At 38.7% G+C, this 22,098-nt stretch overlaps 2 protein-coding genes across 2 annotated transcripts in view; one reads left to right on the top strand and one right to left on the bottom strand.

The window, feature by feature from the left end:
* LOC136884730 (protein-lysine N-methyltransferase EEF2KMT) overlaps positions 1-1,881 on the bottom strand; it is a 68,300-nt gene extending 66,419 nt beyond the window's left edge. The window contains exon 1 of the mRNA XM_067157017.2: positions 1,792-1,881. Coding sequence (XP_067013118.2) covers positions 1,792-1,881 — 90 coding nt within the window. The remainder of the gene's footprint in view (positions 1-1,791) is intronic.
* Positions 1,882-2,052: 171 nt separating this feature from the next.
* Positions 2,053-22,098, top strand: part of Hyccin (PI4KA lipid kinase complex subunit hyccin) — an 89,564-nt gene continuing 69,518 nt past the window's right edge. The window contains exon 1 of the mRNA XM_067157248.2: positions 2,053-2,176. The gene's annotated coding sequence lies outside the window, so the exon portion shown is untranslated. The remainder of the gene's footprint in view (positions 2,177-22,098) is intronic.

Raw genomic sequence — 22,098 nt, forward strand, 5'->3', positions numbered from 1 at the left:
GTGCAGGTCTTCTGATTTGACTCCGATGGGCGACCTGCGCGTCGTGGTGAGGATGAAATGATGATGAAGACGACACATAGAAATATATTTATTTAAAGTTAATTACAAGTAGGACCAGAGGTCCCTTTGGCTGTAACTAACTGCCACTTTAACTTATATGTATCACCTAACATACAAAATCTAATAAAATAATACATAAAAAGCGTAAGATACATTTTCCTACTGAGGATATAAGAATAAGATTAAAAACTAAACATCTAGGAGATTACAATAATACTTTTAACATTTCATAAACATACACCATACTAACAAGGAAGAGAAGACGAAAGAGAAACCTAAGAATTTTAAAGCCGAGGATGAATTAAGAGTAAAATTGAGCATCTAAAATGTATCTAGGGGGTTATGATATTTCGTACTATTAAATTAATTTGGTGAAAATTCATTTACATGGCTTAATAAGTGGAAAGGTAGCGGTATTTAAGAGATTTTTTTCTGAGTTCCCACACTACTTTGCTGAATTTCATATAGTTTAAGATCGTTGTATAATTGAGAGACCTCGAGCCAGCGAAATTAACCAACGATGGTTAAAATTCCCGACCCTGCCGGGAATCGAACCCGGGACCCCTGTGACCAAAGGCCAGCCATGGAGCCGGACAGGGTAAATTGTTTGTTTTAATAATTCCTAGATTCAGCCAGCTAAATGGAATACAAATGTAATGTTTTCTCCATAAAGTAGAGGGGAGGGGGCAGTCGCCCCCCACCTCGCCCCTCCTAATCGCCGCTACTGCTCAAAGAGGCCCGCCGTACCCCCTTTTGTAGTTAGAAGAATTTCAGAATCATTCTGTGCTGAAATGACACTAACGCAAACCATCCATTCCTTGTGCTGCATTCTCACTTAAATTTTCAACCGACACGCCGAATTCGGATTTATCACAATACGCAATACTACTGGAGAGTGAGGGGTGGGGTAACCCACTATTCATTGGTATTCCTCATGACGCTAGGAAATTAATTACTGTCACGTGTTCCCAGGACTTTAGAAATCCTGGAATTTATTGCAGTTAGACACGCAACACGCGAAGAAAAATAAAAACAAAACGAGGGACTGGTGTTTTCTGTACAAGTTTAAACAACGAAATTTAGAATTGTAAAAGTAGGCTAATTTGGATTTTGATTCTGCTGCCAATGTTCTTCGAATTCCTTGCTAACCACCATGGCGATGGAGGTACGACAGGTGGGGTGGGTGAGTGGGGGGGGGGGGAAGAGGTCGGGTTGACTGAGAAAACAGCCACTGTTTAGATTTTTTACAATTTGCTTTGCGTCGCACCGACACAGACAGGGGTAGGAGTGGGGGAAAGAAGCAGTCGTGGTCTTAATTAAGGCACAGCCCCAATATTTGCCTGGTGTAAAAATGGGAAACCACGGAAAACCATTTTCAGGACTGCTGAAAATGGAGTTCGAACCCACTATCTCCCGAGTGTAAGCGACCCTAACCGCACGGCCAACTGTTTACACTATATATCGTCCTCATAAAATAATGGTTAACTATCTGAACAGGGCAATGAGCAGAATTATTCCAAAATACCGTAAAAAGAAAAGCATACGATCTGTTGAACTTATTCAAGTGCGTTACTCTGTCTCCAAGTGAAAAACTACCCTTTATTCACCGAATGACAACTGGAAAATGAACGACATAATACATGCATATACAGGTTAAGTTACAGCTGACCATGAACTGCAAAAAAAAGGAGAGGCTTAATTTCTATTTTACAATACTATGTGAGAGATTACCCATTCGAAAGCCTTCACTGGATATGTGCTGAAAAATCTTCTTTGGATATTGACTAAATCAAACTTAGCGACATCTCTTTCATGACACATGTTTTAACCAGAATCCACGTGCTGAATCGATTACAGCCATTACTGCCAACTAAAAGCACAAAGCTGCCAACCGTGAGTGAGGTCGAACTTGTTGAGCTCTCAAATTCAGTTTCATGGATGTTGCATACGTTACGTCTAAGTGCACGCTGAAGAATCTCACTGAACGTGCCCACGAACTTACAGTTGACAGACGTATTTGCCGAAAATGGGGCATTTTGTGTAGGTGCGTTTGTCCTGTCATTCTGTGGATTATGATACATTTCATGTAACTTTTGCTAGAAAGCATACCAAAAGGGTAAGTGTATTATAAGGCATAATTTCTTTGTTTTGAAACCTGTGAAATGCTTATGTCATGTTCTATTTTCGTGTATTACTTAACATTGTGGTGGGTGGTTTTCGTTTTTTGGGGGGAGTATCTACTTGGTCGTTCATCCTTAGAAGTTTCAAAATTTGCATTCATTACAGAAATTCCATACTTTGATGGTTCAGTTCTTTCATTTGGTATTATGACATGATAACACGTTTGGAGAAACAGAAGGCGGTTGTCTGTTAGTACCTTAATGTTTACTGTAAGTAAGCAAACCTTTGGCCTACTTTGATAACTAACTTGATAGTGTAACCATTAACTTAGTATTCTTAATGTTTTATGTTCTTCAGTGTGGGCAGGGCCGTGTCATTTGAACCATAAGACGAGTTTCTCTTTTCTGTTATCTGGTTGAGAAAAATTGACAGATTCTCCTTGGGCTCAGTTGACTATATTTTGTAAACTTTGCAAAATGTTGATTTTCTAAATACATGTCATAAATGTCTACAGTGGATCTGTCTTACTTGTATATATTTACATTCGTGTTTGGGAACTGTTAGGGAAGTGTCATACCATCATGAACATGACTATGCAGCATTTTTAAATGGGTATTATATTTCTGCTTATTTGGTATTTTTAAGTGAAACATTTAATATTTATAAGGTCAGATGATCCACAGTTCCCTTCTTGCCAGTGTCGTAAAATATATATACTGCAGTCTACTTGATGTTGTTGGTGATATTTGTGCTCCATGGCCTTTCACTTTGTTTTGTCATCCTCTTTCAAGTCTTGATCTGAATATTGCTAGTCACTCCTTGTGTCTTTTGGCTCTCTTACATTATTTTATGCACGTCTCGAATTTACAATAATTTTTAAAAATGTTACATTTGATGGTATTGTTTATTTTAGAAGCTCTGAAAATTCTCATTATAAGCTACTACTGACTTTGTGATTAGAAAAGTTTGCAAGTATATCCAATGAAATTTGTTTGCTGTACTTGTTGCAAGCTTTTTAATTTTTTGTTCGAGGATGAGGTAAATCATCACCTTTTGAGCTTCTTGTGTGATCTGGCCTACTATTATAGATGTTAAAGCTTGTCTGTACTGTATGTCAGTAATTAGAAATAGGTGTTGGTTAATTTATTAAGTTAAGTTCAGATTGAATATTTGGTGCAAAATCTGTTTTTTGTTGTGTTAATTTAAGTTTTGGAAATGTTCATTTCATATACATACAGGATTATTCACTTCAGACTCTTTACGCATTACCACGTAACACATGGTATATAACATAGCACTTGACTGTAAAAACTCGCAGATGGTGTATACCAATTTAGTGTTATGAATGTTGGGTAACACAGTCATCAGAAGTATGAAAATGCATTCATTATTGACCTTTCAGTATAAGGGGTTAGATTTTGTTTAGATGTATGTGTATGTGAATTTGCCACCATTGGTCTGTTTATGGCATAAGGGGGTAGACTTTGTTCAGTTATGCGTGCATTAAATTATCACTGTTCACCCATTCAAGAAGTTAGACTACCTTTAGGTGCGTGTATTTAAATATTACCATTGGTTGGGATGGGTATCCAGTGGCAACCCCTATTCGAAAGATTAATTAAAGAATAAATCTGTTCTTTCAGGATGGTGCACATAAACTTAAATGTTATTATAACAAATAATTGGAGATATATATGAATTGTTTTTGTTGAGCTGAAATTTTGTTTAATCGGTCTAGTATAATTTTACCTAGGGACAGTGAAAATGGCACATTCTTATATAATTAATAAATGGAATAGGCTATTACATTTAGGGAATGGAGATATAAAATCTGAAGTAAATTCTAAATGAGGTGTTTAAACAAGAGCAAATGATTATTATTATTATTATTAGGGAATTCATTTTTATATGCTAAAAACTTGAATATGTTCTTTATGTAGTAAGAAATTTAAAAATCAAAATTAACCTTCAACCTATTAGGTCGTATTCTATACTTACAGTATGTGTTGAAGAGATGTTAAAGCATAGAACAAAAATGGCCAACCAGACACCAGTGGGATCTGAACCTACAAGCTCCCGATTGCACGCAGTCTACAGTGTGATACCAATATATTTGGTCCTTTATTGCACATAATAAATTTTCCAGCTAACTAATTCCTGGTTGCCAGCATTTTGGACCATTGTGCCAAGTTGGACTCATCAGTTGGTAAATAGCACACCTACCATTCGGGACGGGTATTTCAGTTTCCCTATGGGGATCAACATTTATATCACCTCTACAGTGTGATCGCAGTAGTGCCTGATCTGTAGCTTAGATCCTTTCCAACAGAGCAAATATGACCTAGGCCACCATAGTTCAGTTGGTGGAGCAAGTACATTTAATCAAAAAAGTATCACTGAACAGAAATTTTAAATCTCACCAATGTCTTCTTGCCCTTCAAAAATATTGGCAATTTTACACATAAGCCTAGTATGATATATGTATCATATTGTCATTGCGCCTAGTAAAATCGCTAACTGGGCAAGTTGGCTGTGCAGTTAGAGTTGCACAGCTGTGAGCTTGCATCCGGGAGATAGTGGGTTCGAACCCCACTGTCGGCAGCCCTGCAGATGGTTTTCCGTGAATTAATTAAGGCTACAGCCGCTTCCTACCCACTCCTAGGCTTTTCCTGTCCCATCGTCGCCATAAGACCTATCTGCGTCGGTGCAATGTAAAGAAAAAAAATTGCTATGCGATAATATTTCAGCTTAGAACTCTGACCAGAAAGGTTCTGTCATCTAAAGTTCAGTATTGCATGAACTGTATCAACAAGTTTTTGTTCTAAGTGGTACATGTGCTGCAGGCCAGTATTTCTCCCCTCAACATTGTCACATAATGGTATCTCGAGGCGCAAAGGCGATATGCAAATATATCAACTCAACTCTGTAGATATGTAAGATAATTCATTTTTTAATGAACTATCCCCAAATAAGCTGTGAGGAATTTAAATTGAAGTGTTATCTTTAGTTAGTTCATCTCTCACTGACTTCAAATTGTTACCGTTGTTTATATGATGAAAATGAAATGAAATGGCGTATGGCTTTTAGTGCCGGGAGTGTCCGAGGACATGTTCGGCTCGCCAGGTGCAGGTCTTTTGATTTGACAACCGTAGGCGATCTGCGCGTCATGATGAAATGATGATGATGATGATGATGATGAAGAGGACACATACACCCAGCAAAATTAACCAGTGATTGTTAAAATCCCTGACCCTGCCGGGAATCGAACTCGGGACCCCTGTGACCAAAGGCCAGCATGCTAAACATTTAGCCATGGAGCCGGACGTTTATACGATAAAAATGCTTTAATGTTTTTTTAATGCATCTTCTCATCGCTTCTCAACGTGAAAGGGTATTTTCCTTGTGATGTTGCAAACAACTGAGCTCATGGGGAGGAGAACAATGATGTTGGAGAAATTACACTTGATCAAGCAGCAGGAATAGATGAAATTAGATCTGAAAAGGTGAAGCATTGTGGGAAGGCAGGGGAAGAATGGCTTCATAGAGTAATAAAATGAGCATGGAATGTTAATAAGGTACCTTCAGACTGGATAGAAGCAGTAATTATACTTATCTATAAGCAAGGGAACAGGAAGGATTGCAACAACTATCAGCATATTTCATTAATCAGTATATTAGGCAAAGTATACACTGGCATCTTGGAAGGGACGGTGCTATCTGGTTGAAAGGAAGTTGGATGAAAACCAGTGTGGTTTCAGACCACAGAGAGGCTGTCAGGATCAGATTTTCAGTATGCGGCAAGTAATTGAAAAATGCTAAAAGAGGAATAGACAGTTATGTTTATCGAAACTGACTTTCAACCTATTAGGTCGTGTTACGTACATTTAGTACGTGTAGAAGAGATGTTAAGTACAGAACAAAAATGGCCAATGGGACACCAGTGGGATCCGAACCCACAACCTCCCGATTTTGCGTCGGTTGTTTCGTAGATCTAGAGAAGGCATATGACAGAGTACCGAGGGAAAAGATGTTCCCTGTACTGGGGACTATGGGATTAAGAACCAAACCAAACCCCATGGCACTTGAAGGGCCTTGGCCCACCAAGCGACCGCTGCTCAGCCGGAAAGCCTGCAGATTACAAGGTATCTTGTGGACAGCACGACAAATCCTCTCGGCCGTTATTCTTGGCTTTCTAGACCGGATGGGATTAAGAATAGATTATTCAAATCAATCAAAGGAGTTTATGTTGACAGTTGGGCTGCAGTGAGAATCGACTGTAGAATGAGTTCATGGTTCAAGGTACTTACAGGGGTTAGACAAGGCTGTAATCTTTCACCTTTATTGTTCATAGTTTACATGGATCATCTGCTGAAAGGTATTGAGTGGCAGAGAGGAAAAATGTAGTAAGCAGCCTGGCCTATGCTGATGGCCTGGTCTTAATGGTAGATTGTGCTGAAAGCCTGCAGTCTAATATCTTTGAATTTGAAAATAGATGCAATGTGTATGGTATGAAAATCAGCCTTTCTAAGACTAAATTGGTTCCACAAAATACCCCTTACCCTCTGGTAGAAGCAGTTTGCGTGTTGTATTCTTTTCCTGATTTCCTCATTATCTTTCCATCTTCTGTGATCACACTTCCCAAGTACTTGAAACTTTTAACCACTTCCGGAATTTTACCATTCAGTTTTATCTTTCTTCTTCCTTCCTTCCTTCCTTCCCTTGTCATCACTACTGTTTTACTTTTCTCTGTGCTTACTTTCATTAAAAAAATTAAATAAAAAGAACCGGGCGAGTTGGCCGTGCGGTTAAGTGTCGCACAGCTGTGAGCTTGCATCCGGGAGATGGTGGCTTCGAACTCCACTGTCGGCAGCCCTGGAGATGGTTTTCCGTGGTTTACCATTTTCACACCAGGCAAATGCTCGGGCTGTACCTTAATTAAGGTCTTGGCCGCTTCCTTTCCACTCCTAGGCCTTCCCTGTCCCATTGTCGCCATAAGACGTATCTGTGTTGGTGCGACGTAAAGCAAAATAGCAAAAAAAATCATCCCAAAATTTTTCAATCTCTTGATTTCATACGTCTACTTCAAGCCTTTCCAACTCGAACACTTGATGCGGGGGCTCGCCAGAGCTGCACTCAGTGGCAGCATTCCCCACCTTCCTCACGTAGCGGCCGGTGCGACAGCATGTGTGCGTTACAGACAGTAAAGTAACATGTGCTTTGATGCAAGGTAGAAACAAGTTGATTGGCACCATGTGTGACAGAATTAAGGTGTTCAAATTGCAGAGTTTATTTAAAAATCAGCTCAAAGCCGAAAAATTTGACTATTTCCCTTCCCTTAAATTTGTATACTTACAAAAATCTCGGAAAGTACCAGACGTCGTTACAGAATTTTCACAAATTAAATGCCCAATTCAAAGAAATTAACGATATGGCACCTCTGCTTTAAATACTTACGACGCCATTTTCAGCGCGCTGTGAAAAATCACCATATTTTCAAAGAGAGCTGATAAACTACAGTACTACCACTACAGCTGTGATTTAATTAAATTTTACAAAGGTGTTCATCCACAGGAATTTCCCAGACTTCATGCACTTGCCTTAAAATTTACGTCAAAGTTCTGTACAACTTACACGTGCAAACAGATGTTTTCAATTACGAATTGAAATAAACGTAAAATCAGGACTTCTGTCTGATGCTGTCCTACAGGCCGTAATTCGAATTTTTACTGCCAAATAAATTGTACCCAATCTTGGGGAAATTAGTTGCAGCCAAATGATGTCAACAATAGACTTAAATGCTAAATGTAGGCCTACACAGAGGCAGACAAGAAATTTGTAGAGAATATATGGTGTGTTAATGTGTTCACAAAATTGTCATTTTCAATTATTTATGTAAGCTGATGAACTGTGGTGCTGCTTCTGCCACGTCCCACCTCTCCCACTTCACTGGTGCTACAGCTTAGCACCGGTGCTGCTACCGGGGCTGGCCTGGGCCCTGGCGGCACCTCAGTTGGAAAGGCCTGATCTACTTGTTTTTGCACTCCCGTTTCATCCTCGCCCCATATCATTATATCATCTACGAACAACATGGCTTTTGTTGCCTGTCTTCCCAATCTCTGTTTAATGTTCGTATGAATTTCATCCATGACTGTGATGAATAGTATGGGGGTTAGTACACTTCCTTGTCGGAGACCAGTTTCAACTTTAAACCATTTTGTTTTTCCTATACTAGTCTTCATGCTACTAACACAGTTTTTGTACATAGTTTTTATCGTTTGCACTTCCACTTTGTTAACTTGTTTTTCCTTAATGTGTCCCATACCAACAGTCTGGGCACTCTGTTGTAAGCTTTCTCAATGTCAGTAAATATCACTATGTCTTTTCATCCTTACTACAACCCCTAAGTACCCTCATAACCATGTGAAAAGTTTTGTGCCCTTTATGTACAATCCTGTTTATGTGATTACCCCAATGAAGATATCTCCTAGGTACTTACAATGATCACCATGAGGTACTTTCACCTCATCAACACAGTAATTTAGAATATTTGATGTTGAATATTATCTTTACAGTACATAAGGAAAATTGTCCTTGTCTATGCTAACTTTGTATACAAAATGAAGGACACATGAATAACTTACTTACTATTTACATTCACTAAATATGACAAGGTGATCTGCCAACAAAACATTGTTGTGTGTCCATGTTTAAAGGTCTGATAATATTATGTATACCCGTTCAGCTTACTTATTCTTAGTATTCACACTAGTTTTTTTTAAGAATGAAGCCATTTTTCTTAGTTTTGACACAGTTAATAGAACTTGCAAGCTTTTTCAATCTGTTGAAAAACACAAAATGTAACACTTAGAACACAATAACATACCTGTACCACTTTTTACAGGCATGTTCGAGTGTTCCAAGTATTCAATCTTTGTTGAAGCAAATGATAATCCATAGTCGGGTGAGGTACTGCTCTGACCGATGTACAATAATGTGATGTGCTGGAAAATAGCTTGCTTTCTAAAGTTATCTCTACTTTTTCCTGACCCTTTCCCAAATTTATTTTGTTGAGCAGTTCATGTTGGAAACATGCACAACTGTCAAAAAAAGATGACAGCAGACTTCAGGCTTCAGAAATGAAGTTTCTAAGAAGCATGCTTCAAAAGACTTGGAAAGGCAAAGTAAGAAATGAGAAGATTAGAGAACAAGCTGGAATAAATCAGTCCCTGAAGGAGACCATAGCAAGGGCACGTTTGCGATGGTTTGGTCATGTCAAACGTATGACAGAAAGAAGAATTGCAAAACAATGGTTGCATACTGAGATTACTGGAAAGAGACCTGTTGGAAGACCTAGGAGGAGATGGCTGGACCAAGTGAAGGAAGATATCACATCCAAAGGAATCAACTGGGATGAAGTCTTGATGAAGTCTACATGAATAGACTAAAATGGAGAGCGCTTGTAAACCACACCCGGGAAACTGGAGTGCAAACTTGATGATGATGATGATGATGATCAGTTCATGTGGAGTTACCCAGTTTTATGTCTGGCTGCACGTTTTGATACAAACCCCTTATGGAGGATGCATTCACTGTATGTTTCTGTGGGGTATTGTATGTAGAGGAAGACACATGTATGATGAATATAAAAACCCAGTCCGTGAAAAATAAGAATTAATCATACGCAGTTAGAAACCCCGACCCGACCAGAAATCGAAACCTGGGCCCCAGTACACTGACCGTTCAGCCAAGGAGCCGGACTATAGTTACCCCTCCACCATTCTTGAAGTGAAGTGTTCACTTTATCCCTCATGGTAGCATCGTGGATGTGATTGCCTATTGGCACTGCATGGCTACTGACCACATTGGCTGAGGTTTGAATCCCTACCAATGCGCATGGAATTTTGAAATGAAAACTAATTTCTATGGTTTGGAACCTACTTAGTTTTAAGTCTTTTTTGAGTTTTTAGTGGATTTATTGATTTCTATTATAGATGTATTATTTTATGCAGGACTACCACAGCCCACAAGTTTCAATACCTAGAAGTTTAAAATATGTTTGAGATGATGATGATGATTATTATGTCTGGTATTCAGCCTGAAGTCTGGTTTGATCCTCCACAGCTCCACCAACTGCTGTCATAGATAGTCCAGGTATCACTGAATGAGGCATACTAGGGAAATGAGGAGTGAGGTAGTTTCTCATTGCTTTCCTCACTGAGCCAGAAGTTACTATTACATATCAGTCCGCCAAGCCCACTGAAATGCATGCACCAGCCGACCTTCTGAGCGATGTTTTCATACCATTCATAACAGGGATTGGCTGTGTAAGGAATTGTATTACTAGCATAGCTTATACCTCAGTCACTTTCATATTGTCAAAGCCAAGGATGAGACTGAGACAGGTCAATGAAAGTAACAAATTTATTCTAGCCCATACCAGAAGACATAGTGCATTGTAAACGCTACATCTCGCCACCAAAAGTAGGATAATAATAATAATCATATGGCCTGAGCTACCGTGTGCAAGGCATTTTAATTTGACGTCATCTGGCTGTCTGCTTGTCAATTTCAGTGTTGTGTTTCACTCATCCTACTAGATGCCAGACTAAACTAATTCTCTCTTGGGTATCTTAAGGCTGAGTTTTAAAGAATTTTGTTGGATAAGCACTAAATGTGTCATCGGAGATCTTTTACACCCCGACATCGTACGACTGTGTGTCGAATGGACTTTTGTCTGCTCTTCAAACATCCGACAACCTCTGCCGGGTGTGACCCCACTATCTTAGGATCTAGAGGCCGACACTATCACTCTTCAAAATGAGATAATCTTTCAGCATTCAACAAGCACAAAAACTTGCGACAAACACAACACTGATACTATTTAAAACAGCTATAACACAAATAGCAACTTATGGGATCCATATAATCTGGGATGAACTTAAAATTAATGACCTGATAACGCTAGAGAAAGTTAAAGCTTGTTATATGAAACGAATCCTGGGTATCAGGAAGATAAGCACCTATGCCTTACAAAAAGAAACTTTCTTCAAAGAAAACATTAGAATGCAGATACACCTGCCAACACTAAGTCCTACGAGAACACATTCCAAATTCTCATGGAAAAACACAGCTATATCTAGAATGACTTTTATTTGACAGACACCATAATGATGGATGATTGGAAACAAGCAAATTACAAGCTTTGACACACAATAATATGCAACACATGGTTTTCATCACAAGTTCTGCCAAAAATAAGAGATTTCATCTCCTGAATGAAAATTGTGTGTGTGAATTGTACAATGAACACTGTGAGAGAGATCACGCAAATATCTGCAGTAAAATACAAATATCAATAACAAAACTAGGACTAGAGTAATGTAGTATAATTTTTGTATTTTGCACATTGTGTGCATTTTGTTAATAATAATCATTAATATAGTTGAGGACAAAACATGACGACCTCGCCTCACACCACTACCCTCCAGCGGCAGCCCGGTGTCTATTAGGGACTAATAGGATTTACTACGTCTGCCGTAGTCAGAGTTGCCAAATCGTCTACCTCATTCGCACCAAACGAGCCAGAGCAGTAATAAAATCTTTTTATGGAATCTATTTGTCATTTCAATGTAAACTGAATTATTATTATTATTATTATTATTATTATTATTATTATTATTATTATTATTATTATTATTATTATTATTATTATTATTGTACCTCAGGAATTTAGACATGAATAAAATATTAATATTGCATTATGGCGATCTAAAGTGGGTTATGAGGTAACGAAGAGAGGCCCCTGAATACTAAAACACAAACTTAAACGACCCATAAAAGTGGACTCAGTGATAGTGCGACGGGCTAGTAACCCGAAGTCGGGAGGTGGTGTGGGTTCAAATCCTACCGTTTGTTCTTGAAATTATTTCTGTAGTTTTCCATTTCACGTAAATGTCGGAACATTATAAGGCTGAAATAGTCACACGAATAATAATAATAATAATAATAATAGTAATAATGATGATATAATCTCCTTATGTTGTTGTTGCTATTATCATATAATTGTTAACAGAATGAATGTTCAAATCACCCAATTGTATCCCACCAATAGGCTGCACAGTTTGTAATGTAAACCATTTTGAAAAGTGAAAATTATAATGTATTCAAACTGAATGAAGAGACAACTGAATTATTATTAACTATTCATAATTAGTATAATTATTGACTCCTCCGTGGCCCAGATGATAGCCTCTGACATTAAAGGGAAATCAATACACTTTAAGGCGTTAACTCCCACTTTAGTGTGTTATGCAAACCACAGAATGTTTCAAATAGGTTGGATTATTATTTGTTTACTTTATTTTCATAAATATTTGTAAAAGGGGAAAAAGACATTAAATTTGACGTGTTGGTCCCAAGAAAAATAATAATAATTATTATTATTAACAAATACATCGCAGTTGGGAACAGGTGGCAATGGTCACTTACATTAGTGTAATACTCAAAAATACTCAAAAACTGTTCGACGAAGCAGGTCCCGAGTGAAATTGTCTATTTTATCAAATTTAAATTTCTGCTTCCGAACTTTCTTTTAGTGGGTTACATAGGTATTGATATCACTGATTTTAACTATTTTTTTCACCGTAGTAACACAGATTCCTGTTGCTCCCGATGCTAAATTATTTAAATTTTTACCAGTTATAACACCGCCATTTCCTAAAACACCTCATAAGAAATTTTTAATGTTCCTCACCAATTCATGATTTTGTTTTCGTAATGTAACACATCTGCCAATCACATTTTTGTCACTTTTAATTGGAGCTCTTGGTGAAGGAGGAGGAGGAGGTCCAGTCAGCTGATTTAATTCCGCTTCGTTACACTGTGATTCTTGATTTACCCACGGCCGGAAGAATACCGACATATTACTGCTCTTGTGCTAAACTGATAAGTTATAAATATTACAAATATCAGTTATTTCATATCTTACTATTAATAATGCTCACTAGGTCACTGCACTGCACTCGGCATGAAGAAAGAGTCAAGACTGAAGAGTGATTTGGCAACCTCTCTATACCAAGCGAGGATCACATGGAGCTCATTAACTCAGCAGGGTGCCAGGTCGCTTCCAAGAACTGAGGTCGTCATGTTTTGTCCCCAACTATAATAAATAATGGTGTGAAAATAGGAAGAATATCTGTAGACTTTCCAGAACTATATAAAGATGATGTTATACATAATATTCTTGTTTTTTATAAATATATTTTCAAAGTCGTATTTTTATGAAAGTCTTTGTCCTACATTACTATGAGCTTATGATGTTTACTAAGTTATTTCATTTATCGTCTTTGTACAGCCATTTATGATTACTTAAATTAAGTTGAGGATTAAGCTTTCCAGGAGTTCGAAACAGATGCTGAACAGTATAATTGGCCAGCAACTTGAGGCAGCATCTGAATGCTTTACTGGTCTGAAAATCACTACAGTTCAGAAGATATAACCTTGGGCGCTTCCCATCGCTACAGTGGTTTGAATGCAAGGCACGTCCTTGAGGCCACCAATCACATGTCGACAGTATGCAGCATTTGCAGCTGTGATTGGTGGCCTCAAGGATGTACCTTGTGTTCAAACCTGTTTTGTAGTGGGAAGCACTTAAAATTATACCTTATAAAATATGTGTATGTGATGTTAAATTGTGCAGAGACAGTACCAGGTTACTGGATGGTAATGGAAAAATTTTGCAAGCATTTCCTCCCTTTCTTCCTAAGGTGCTTTAGTGTTCGCCTTAGGACCTTTCTAATGGGCCTGCCTAATGTACATATTTGTGTCATTAGGTGGTCCAAATTAAAATGTAAATACTGTAAAACTGTCTATTTGAATGATAAATCACCGTTATTGTCAGCATAATTGCATCATTTACATTGGAATTTCAATGTTTAGCTTGATTATCACGTAGTATCATGCGCTAGCGGTGTCTGTATTAGCGCATACGAGCACTCGATTCCTTTCGATGTCACAAACCTGTATTGCAGTCCATAGCAACAGAGTGGTAAGCCCCAGTGTTACACGATTGTGAATGAGCTGTAGAACACTAGTCATTCAAAATACTCCATTATGTCTTGCTTGTGATAACACTAAAATAATTCAGTTTTGGCATTAATGCCTTGAGGGGACTAAATTGAAATTTTATTATATTCATTTTTTTAAAACATAGTTTTGCCTGCCCTGCTACTCATTCCTGCCACCCAGCTGATGAAAATAATGAAGTTTAGCATACAATCTGGCTGCATTTTCCATTTTGTTTTTATTGCTACTTCTATTTCTTACTCACTGAAGGTACCTGAGGGGTTACTTCTGTCCCTCTGTCACTGGATTTAAGGGAACCTTTCTTGCTCATAATTTGATGGTGTAATCTTTGGGAATGTTTGCATAGAAGTAATGTGCCAGCAATCTTAAAAGTAAAAACACATGTAATTTGTGTCCAACTACGTGATGGTTGTTCAGACCGGTTTATGACTAGCCAGCAAGAAAGTGCTTTTATCGTCTTTATTATTCACTAGCTCTGAAGTCTCCTATCTCTGCTTCATGCTCACGTTGAAGTCGGAATTAGATTTGTGCACTGCTGGTAACAAAACTGAACATTTCTTAACAATAACTTCTTATTAGCATTTATCCCGCTTAATTGCAGGGTGTGCTGTTCTGCACTTCTTTTTCCGCTTGATGTGGTCTTATGCATCTTCAGGAGAGACTTTAGCCACATGCATATTCTCCTGCAGTGTGTCGAGCCAGCACTTCTTTGGTCGCCCTTGTGGTCTGCGGTCCCCAGGACTTATGTTTAATGCCCTTCTCGCTACTGAAAAACTGTTTCTGCGTAGCACGTGGCCATACCATCACGAACGATTCTCTCGCTTTTTCTCAGGGACTGGGGCCACACCAAATGCCATACGAACATCCACATTTCTGATGTAGTCTAGTTTAGTGAGTCCCATTGGCCAGCGAAACATCTTTATCTCCATGACATGCAGCTGTTCATGTCTCCTTGTGACTGGCCAACACTCGGTTCCATACAGTGCCACTGGCGTAATGATGGTTCAATAGATTTTGGATTTTAGATACATTGGCACCCTCTGATCAAAAAGGACTCCTGTGACTTGCTGCCACTTCATCCAGGTAAATTGAGATGTTTTGAGAATATCAACACCATCGATGTTAATTGACCATCACTTTGTACCCCACACTTTAGGTACTTGGTCTTCCCAACGTTAAGTTGCAGGCCGTATCTGTCCAAGGAGTTTTTCCAAAATTCGACTAGTTGTTGCAAATCTTGACGGGATTCATAGTTGACCATAACATCATCAGCACAGTGTAGAGTCCAAGGGTGTGTTGTTAATATTTCTGTGCTGATGGTGTCGAGACAGAGGATGAACAGAAGCAGAGATAGAGCTGATCCCTAATGAACACCAACTTGAATGTGAAATGGTGCAGACATTCCAGCAGCACATTGGACAGAGCTGGTGGCATTCCGTTACGGAAGCTGGATCCATCAAATATATACTTCTGGTACACCACGAAGCCCGAGTGCATGCCAAATAAGATCATGAGGCACCCTGTCAAAGGCCTTTTCGAGATCCAAGAAAGTAATGTGGAGTGGTTTCTTCTTTTCATTGCGATGTTCTATCAAAACCCACATTGCATGTGTAGCGTCGATCGTTCCCGTTCCTTTTACAAAGCCGCGTTGGTTTGGGGCAGTGTGAACTATGTCACGAAGGTGTGCATCTAGGACACACTTTACAAAGATAAAATTAAGTGTATCCTCCTAATTCAATACATCTTATGATTCTAACTAATTGAAACTAATTTACGTAATACAAGCTAAAAATGTGCCAAAAAACAATGAACAAATGAAAAAACAAAAGAGAGATATGACGGAAATAAAAACAACCCAATATCCAATATTTACATCATGTGGAGCAAAAACCAACTCGCTACGTTAAAATTCAGTGAAAGCGGGGGTTAATACGAAACATAATTGAATCTAAAAACTGTGTTACCTAAGAAGAAAAGAAATGAAAACAAATGATACAGATGGAAACGAACAATAAGTCCTCATAGCGAGGTTGTGAACCTCTTAGTTTACAAAATTTGGTTTTATAACAATTCAAAAAATCCCTCTTAACATCTAAGAACCTAAAAATAAAATTCAATTATATTGAGAATTTGGCAAAAATTAATGGATATAATCCGGAAATGATTAGCCGTTTAATCAATAAGGTCAAACTCAAATTAGCAGCAAACCTCATTCCCGACAGACCCAAACCTTCACCTACAACAATCAAGGTATTTACCAGGTCTTGAATCCCATAAAAAAACAAAACACCAGTATAGCCTTTAGGACATCAAACACTAACCAGAAATTAGTTTTCAGTCACAACACAGTCAATTCAAACAGTATTATTTACTCAGGCTCAGGCATATACAGGCTCACATGCACACAATGTAACGTCTCGTATATCGGTCAAACAGGCCAGAGTTTTCACACAAGATACTTGGAACACTATAATGCCAACAAGCACAACAAATTTTCAGCTATGATTTCCCATATGGAGACAGGACATCAGTTCACAACTGTAGAACGGGACCTTACAATAATTAAAAGAGTAGGTAAAGGGAAATTGATGAATGAACTAGAAAACATTTAGACCAATACTACAACAAAAAGAGCCTCTGTGGCTCAGACGGCAGCGCGTCGGCCTCTCACCGCTGGATCCCGTGGTTCAAATCCCGGTCGTTCCATGTGAGATTTGTGCTGGACAAAGCGGAGGCGGGACAGGTTTTTCTCCAGGTACTCCGGTTTTCCCTGTCATCTTTCATTCCAGCAACACTCTCCATTCTCATTTCATAGCATCTATCAGTCATTAATATATCACTTTGGGAGTGGCTACCCCATCGTACTAATAGCCTATATATCTGCTTCATTCATTCCATCCCTGACCTGGTCAATGACTGGAAAACAGGTTGTAGGTTTTCATTTTCACTACAACAAAAAATCTGAACCTCAACAAAACAATTGAAGTCAAAAATCTCTTATATGAGTTTACCCAGTTTAATGCAAACACTAAATTTAAAACAACATTCTTAAATTATCATCATCAAGGACCCCTACTACTTTCAAAAACATAACTCCCTCTTTGTCTGCCCCCACAAGCCTCCCTCAACTAACAGCACATAAACATAACGCCCCGCCTATCCCCTCCCATCCACCACACCCCCACCCCACATCGATACAACACTAGAAGCTCAAGTGTCAGTCATTCCAACGCTACCATAGCAACTGACCAACATAATAACAGTTGAAGGGGTAAGTGAATATACACACAACAGGGGTAAGTGATTATACACAACGTATTTCTTTAAACTCGTCCTTTCTTTAATTTTATTCCTAAGTATTTTACTCTCCTCTCTTTACAGACAATACACCACACATTCCTCAGTCATCATCATCATCGTTTCTCTTTATCCAGCTGTAGCCGGGTTGGGGCAAATATGGTTCCTCTCCAGTTTCTTTGGTCCTTCCACCACTCCTTCTCCAACACTGTGTCCCAGTGCAGGTTTCTTTCTATAATACTGCATTGGATTGTGTCCTTCTATCTCAGTCGTAGTCGTCCGCAACCTCTCCTTCCTTGCATTTGCATTTTTGGCATTCTTTTGTCACTCATTCGCTTTACGTGCCCAAACCATCTTAATCGGCTCCTCTCTATTCTATCATTCATTTTTTCTACTCCAATTTCTTCCCGGATTTTCTCATTCCTTATTTTGTCTCTTCTACTCTTCTGTATCATACTCCTCAAGAACTTCATTTCAGCTGCCTGTATTCGACTCTCATCCTTCTTTGTCATTGTCCAAGTTTTTGCTCTGTAAGTTGTTATGGGTACGTAATACATCTTGTACATAGTATCCTTTGCTTCCAATGGCACATCTTTGTCCCATAACATGTTTCTTACACAATGATAGAAACAACTTCCAGCTTGCATCCTCTTACTAATCTCAACATCCAGTCGAGCATTCTCTATGAATTCACTCCCCAGGTATTTGAACGTTTCCAATACTTCCAGGGGCTTGTCTGCAAGTCTAATCTGACCTTTCCCTTCTTTCTCCCCTCTAGTCATAACAAGAGTTTTACTCTTTTCTACACTTATTTTCAATCCGCATTCTTTGATTTTCCCATTCACCACATTCAGCTGTTCTTGAACCTTCCTGTCGTCTTCTCCCCAAATCACAATATCGTCTGCAAATAACATGTTCATTTCTCTTCCTCCATACGTTGCTTTTGCTGTTCTCATGATGTCATCCATTACTATTGTAAACAAGATTGGTGATAGAACACTTCCCTGTCTCAGCCCGCTAGTTATTTTGAACCAACTTGTGTTTGCACGTAACTACAACATTCCTTGTACAATGACATAATCATTTTTATTAATCCCTGTCCAATTCCTTTTTGCACTAGTAGGCCTAAAAGTCAACATCCAAGTTCTAATCTACATAAAACTTGAGTGTTCCCTTTTGACTATCAATATAAGAAGTCGCAGTCACACCTTCAAGCTAAGATAAATATGGCTTCACACAGTCAAGAACCCTTCCTCGCTTCTCCAACGAACTTTAAGAAGACTTTTGATTCATCTAATGAGATTAACAACTTTAACAACTTAACAGCCTAACAGCTTTACATTCTAACTTTACCTCCACTAGGAGTGATCTGAAACACATTTTTACATTATTATCTAAAGATTAAGCTTTTCATGTTCTTTAATATTTTACGCCCTCAACCAATATGGAGCGCCTTTAACCAGGTTCCATTTAACGCACCAAAAGAGTGTTCATATAGAGCTTTTAACATGCAACTTGATATCACAGTTTTAGCCATGGACATTCTTAAAAAGTTATAAATAAGGACTGATTGTAAGTTTAAAAAAAGATTTTATTGTAAGAGTGTTGTAACAAACAGTCATCCTACTCTTTCATCTTTTAGACGTATTTTAGTACGTAAATGTTAAATAAGTACCAACAACAAGTATCCTCAACTTGATATGTACTTTTCTCACAAAACTTCGATTAAGAACAATCAGGATCCTGACTTTTATCCTACAGATATGAGTTTAAGGCTGATGATGCCCATATAATGAGCAAAACATGTCCCTGTAATTAATATGTCAAAATATAATTCTTAATCGCAAGAACTCGCTTTGTGTTGAATAGGTGGAAATTAATACACACTTGTAACATTCTTTGTCTTAAGTGCGGCCAGTATTCAGTATTCGGGAGATAGTAGGTTCGAACCCCACTATCAGCAGCCCTGAAGATGGTTTTCCGTGGTTTCCCATTTTCACACCTTAATGAAGGCCATGGCCACTTCCTTCCCACTCCAAGCCCTTTCCTGTCCCATCGTCACCATAAGACCTATCTGTGTCAGTGTGACGTAAAGCAACTAGCACACATTCTTTGTCTTAACATACCACTTAGTCGAGCAGCTCGTCTCCTTTCTTCCAAGACTTCTCAGCCCAAACTTTGCAACATTTTCGTAACACTGCTTTTGTGTGAAATCACCCAGAACAAATCGAGCTGTTTTATTTCGATTTTTTCCAGTTCTCGAATCAAGTAATCCTGGTGAGGGTACCATACACTGGAACCATACTCTAGTTGGGGTCTTACCAGGGACTTACATGCCCTCTCCTTTACATCCTTACTAGAACCCCTAAATACCTTCATAACTATGTCCAGAGATTTGTACCCTTTATATACAATCCCATTTATGTGATTACCCCAATGGAGATCTTCCCTTATCTTTACACCTAGGTAATTACAGTGATCACCATCAGCGCAGTAATTACCATAATGTACTTTCCTTATTAGTGAAACTTACAACCCGACTTTTAACCCCATTTATCATACCATTTCCTACCATCCATCTCACAACATTAAAAACCCAAACCCCATGCCACTACAGCCCTTGAAGGGCCTTGGACTACCAAGCGACCGCTGCTCAGCCCGAAGGCCTGCAGATTACGAGGCGCCATGTGGTCAGCACGACTAATCCTTTCAGCCATTATTTTTGGCTTTCTAGACCGGGACCGCTACCTCACCATCAGATAGCTCCTCAATTCTAATCACGTAGGCTGAGTGGACCTCGAATCAGCCCTCAGGTCCAGGTAAACATCGCTGACCTGACCGGGAATCGAACCTGGGGCTTCTGAATAAGAGGCAGGCACGCTACCCCTACACCACGGGGCTGGCGATATTTCACAACATTATCAAGATAATTTTGGCAGTTGCTCACAGTCTTGTAACTTATTTCTCTCTACAATACTGTAAAACATCATCTACAAAAAGCCTTCTCTGATTCCACTTCTTTACTCATATCATTTATATATCTAAGAAAACATAAAGGTCCAATAATACTGCCCTGAGGAATTCCCCTCTTAATGGTTACAGGGTCTGATAATACTTCACCTACTCTAATTCTCTGAGTTCTGTTATCTAGAAATATAGGAACCCATTCAGTCACTCATTTTTCTAGACCAATTGGACTAAAGAACCTTGCTGTCATGTTGAGACAGTGGTGGGTTAAAATGTTACAGTGAACAATGAAGACTTTGTCCAAGTGTCTCAAAACTGTGAAAGGTGTTGGTAGAAGGACCTCTGAGTATTACAAGAAGATAGTCTGCAAATGTTATCAAAGATGTGTCACGGCACAAATTCTCAATTTCACCATCATCTTCTCTTTCTTGGGAACTATACACAAAGTATGAAACCATAATCCTGCCTGTTGTAAGAGGCAACTGAAAGTACCCCTTTCAACTTGGGAGGATGGGTTGGCAACTGCAGGGCTCCTAGTGAAGATTGAATTTGTTTCCACTACCTACTTTCACCTTTTCTATCGTACCTCCTATGGTCAACCGATGTTCTTTCCGTCCCCAAGGGTGGTAGGTTTGTAAGGCACAGGGAGTCTTTTCACCCTTCGTGGCACTTGCTGATACAGTCATTATTTGAAGAGTCAGGCCTATTCTTTTTTAATGGCTCATCACTGCTGCCAACTTGACTAGTAACATACTGAAATCACGAGACACAACCATCAATAAACTAACCTCATTGTAAGTATCAAAGGTTCTCTTACGCGAGTAAATGATGATAAATGATCAATCAAGATATTCGTAATTATGTCGGTTTTCAAGTTTAATGAGGAATTAAGGAAATACACACCCTCACTCAATTTAGGGTTATATATTTCTGCCTTTGTTTTGATATACGCATTAGTACAACCGTGTTCTTCAGTGTTTGCCTGGTGTAACTAATTCAGCTCCCTTCTTGAAATTTGCTATTATTTGTCAGACTGAAGAGAAACTACCCTGTAATAATACACACAAGCAGATATATTACATTCAATATGCTGCAAGTCATTAGAAATACACAAAGGCTAAGCCTGCCAACCGTACCAAAGTTGTGAAGTTGCTTTCTTTTTCGGAGGATTTCTTGCAGATTTTTCTTGCTTCTTAGACATCCTGATTGAATTCTGTACGTAAGTATTGGATGAAATAAGAACATAATTAATAAAATGCTGCGTTTGTCTTTTCTCATCAGCTATGTTATTAACTGCGTTATTCGAACATGCCACAATTGTACTTACCTGCTATTACCCAACAGATTTACAGTCCCACAGCAAAAAGAAAATATGCTTCAATTGTACCTGCAAATGTAACACTAGTGGTTTTAACAATACCTACCGCATTGGCAATACGTAATTCTCGGAAATCACGAAATAAACCATAATAATAATAATCGTATGGCCTCAGCTACCGTGTGCAGACATTTCAATTTGACGCCAGCTGGCTGTCTGCTCGTCAATTTCGACGTTCTGTTTTACTCTAG

Source organism: Anabrus simplex, chromosome 13, assembly GCF_040414725.1.
Source record: "Anabrus simplex isolate iqAnaSimp1 chromosome 13, ASM4041472v1, whole genome shotgun sequence".
In the NCBI taxonomy this organism is placed as follows: Eukaryota; Metazoa; Arthropoda; class Insecta; order Orthoptera; family Tettigoniidae; genus Anabrus; species Anabrus simplex.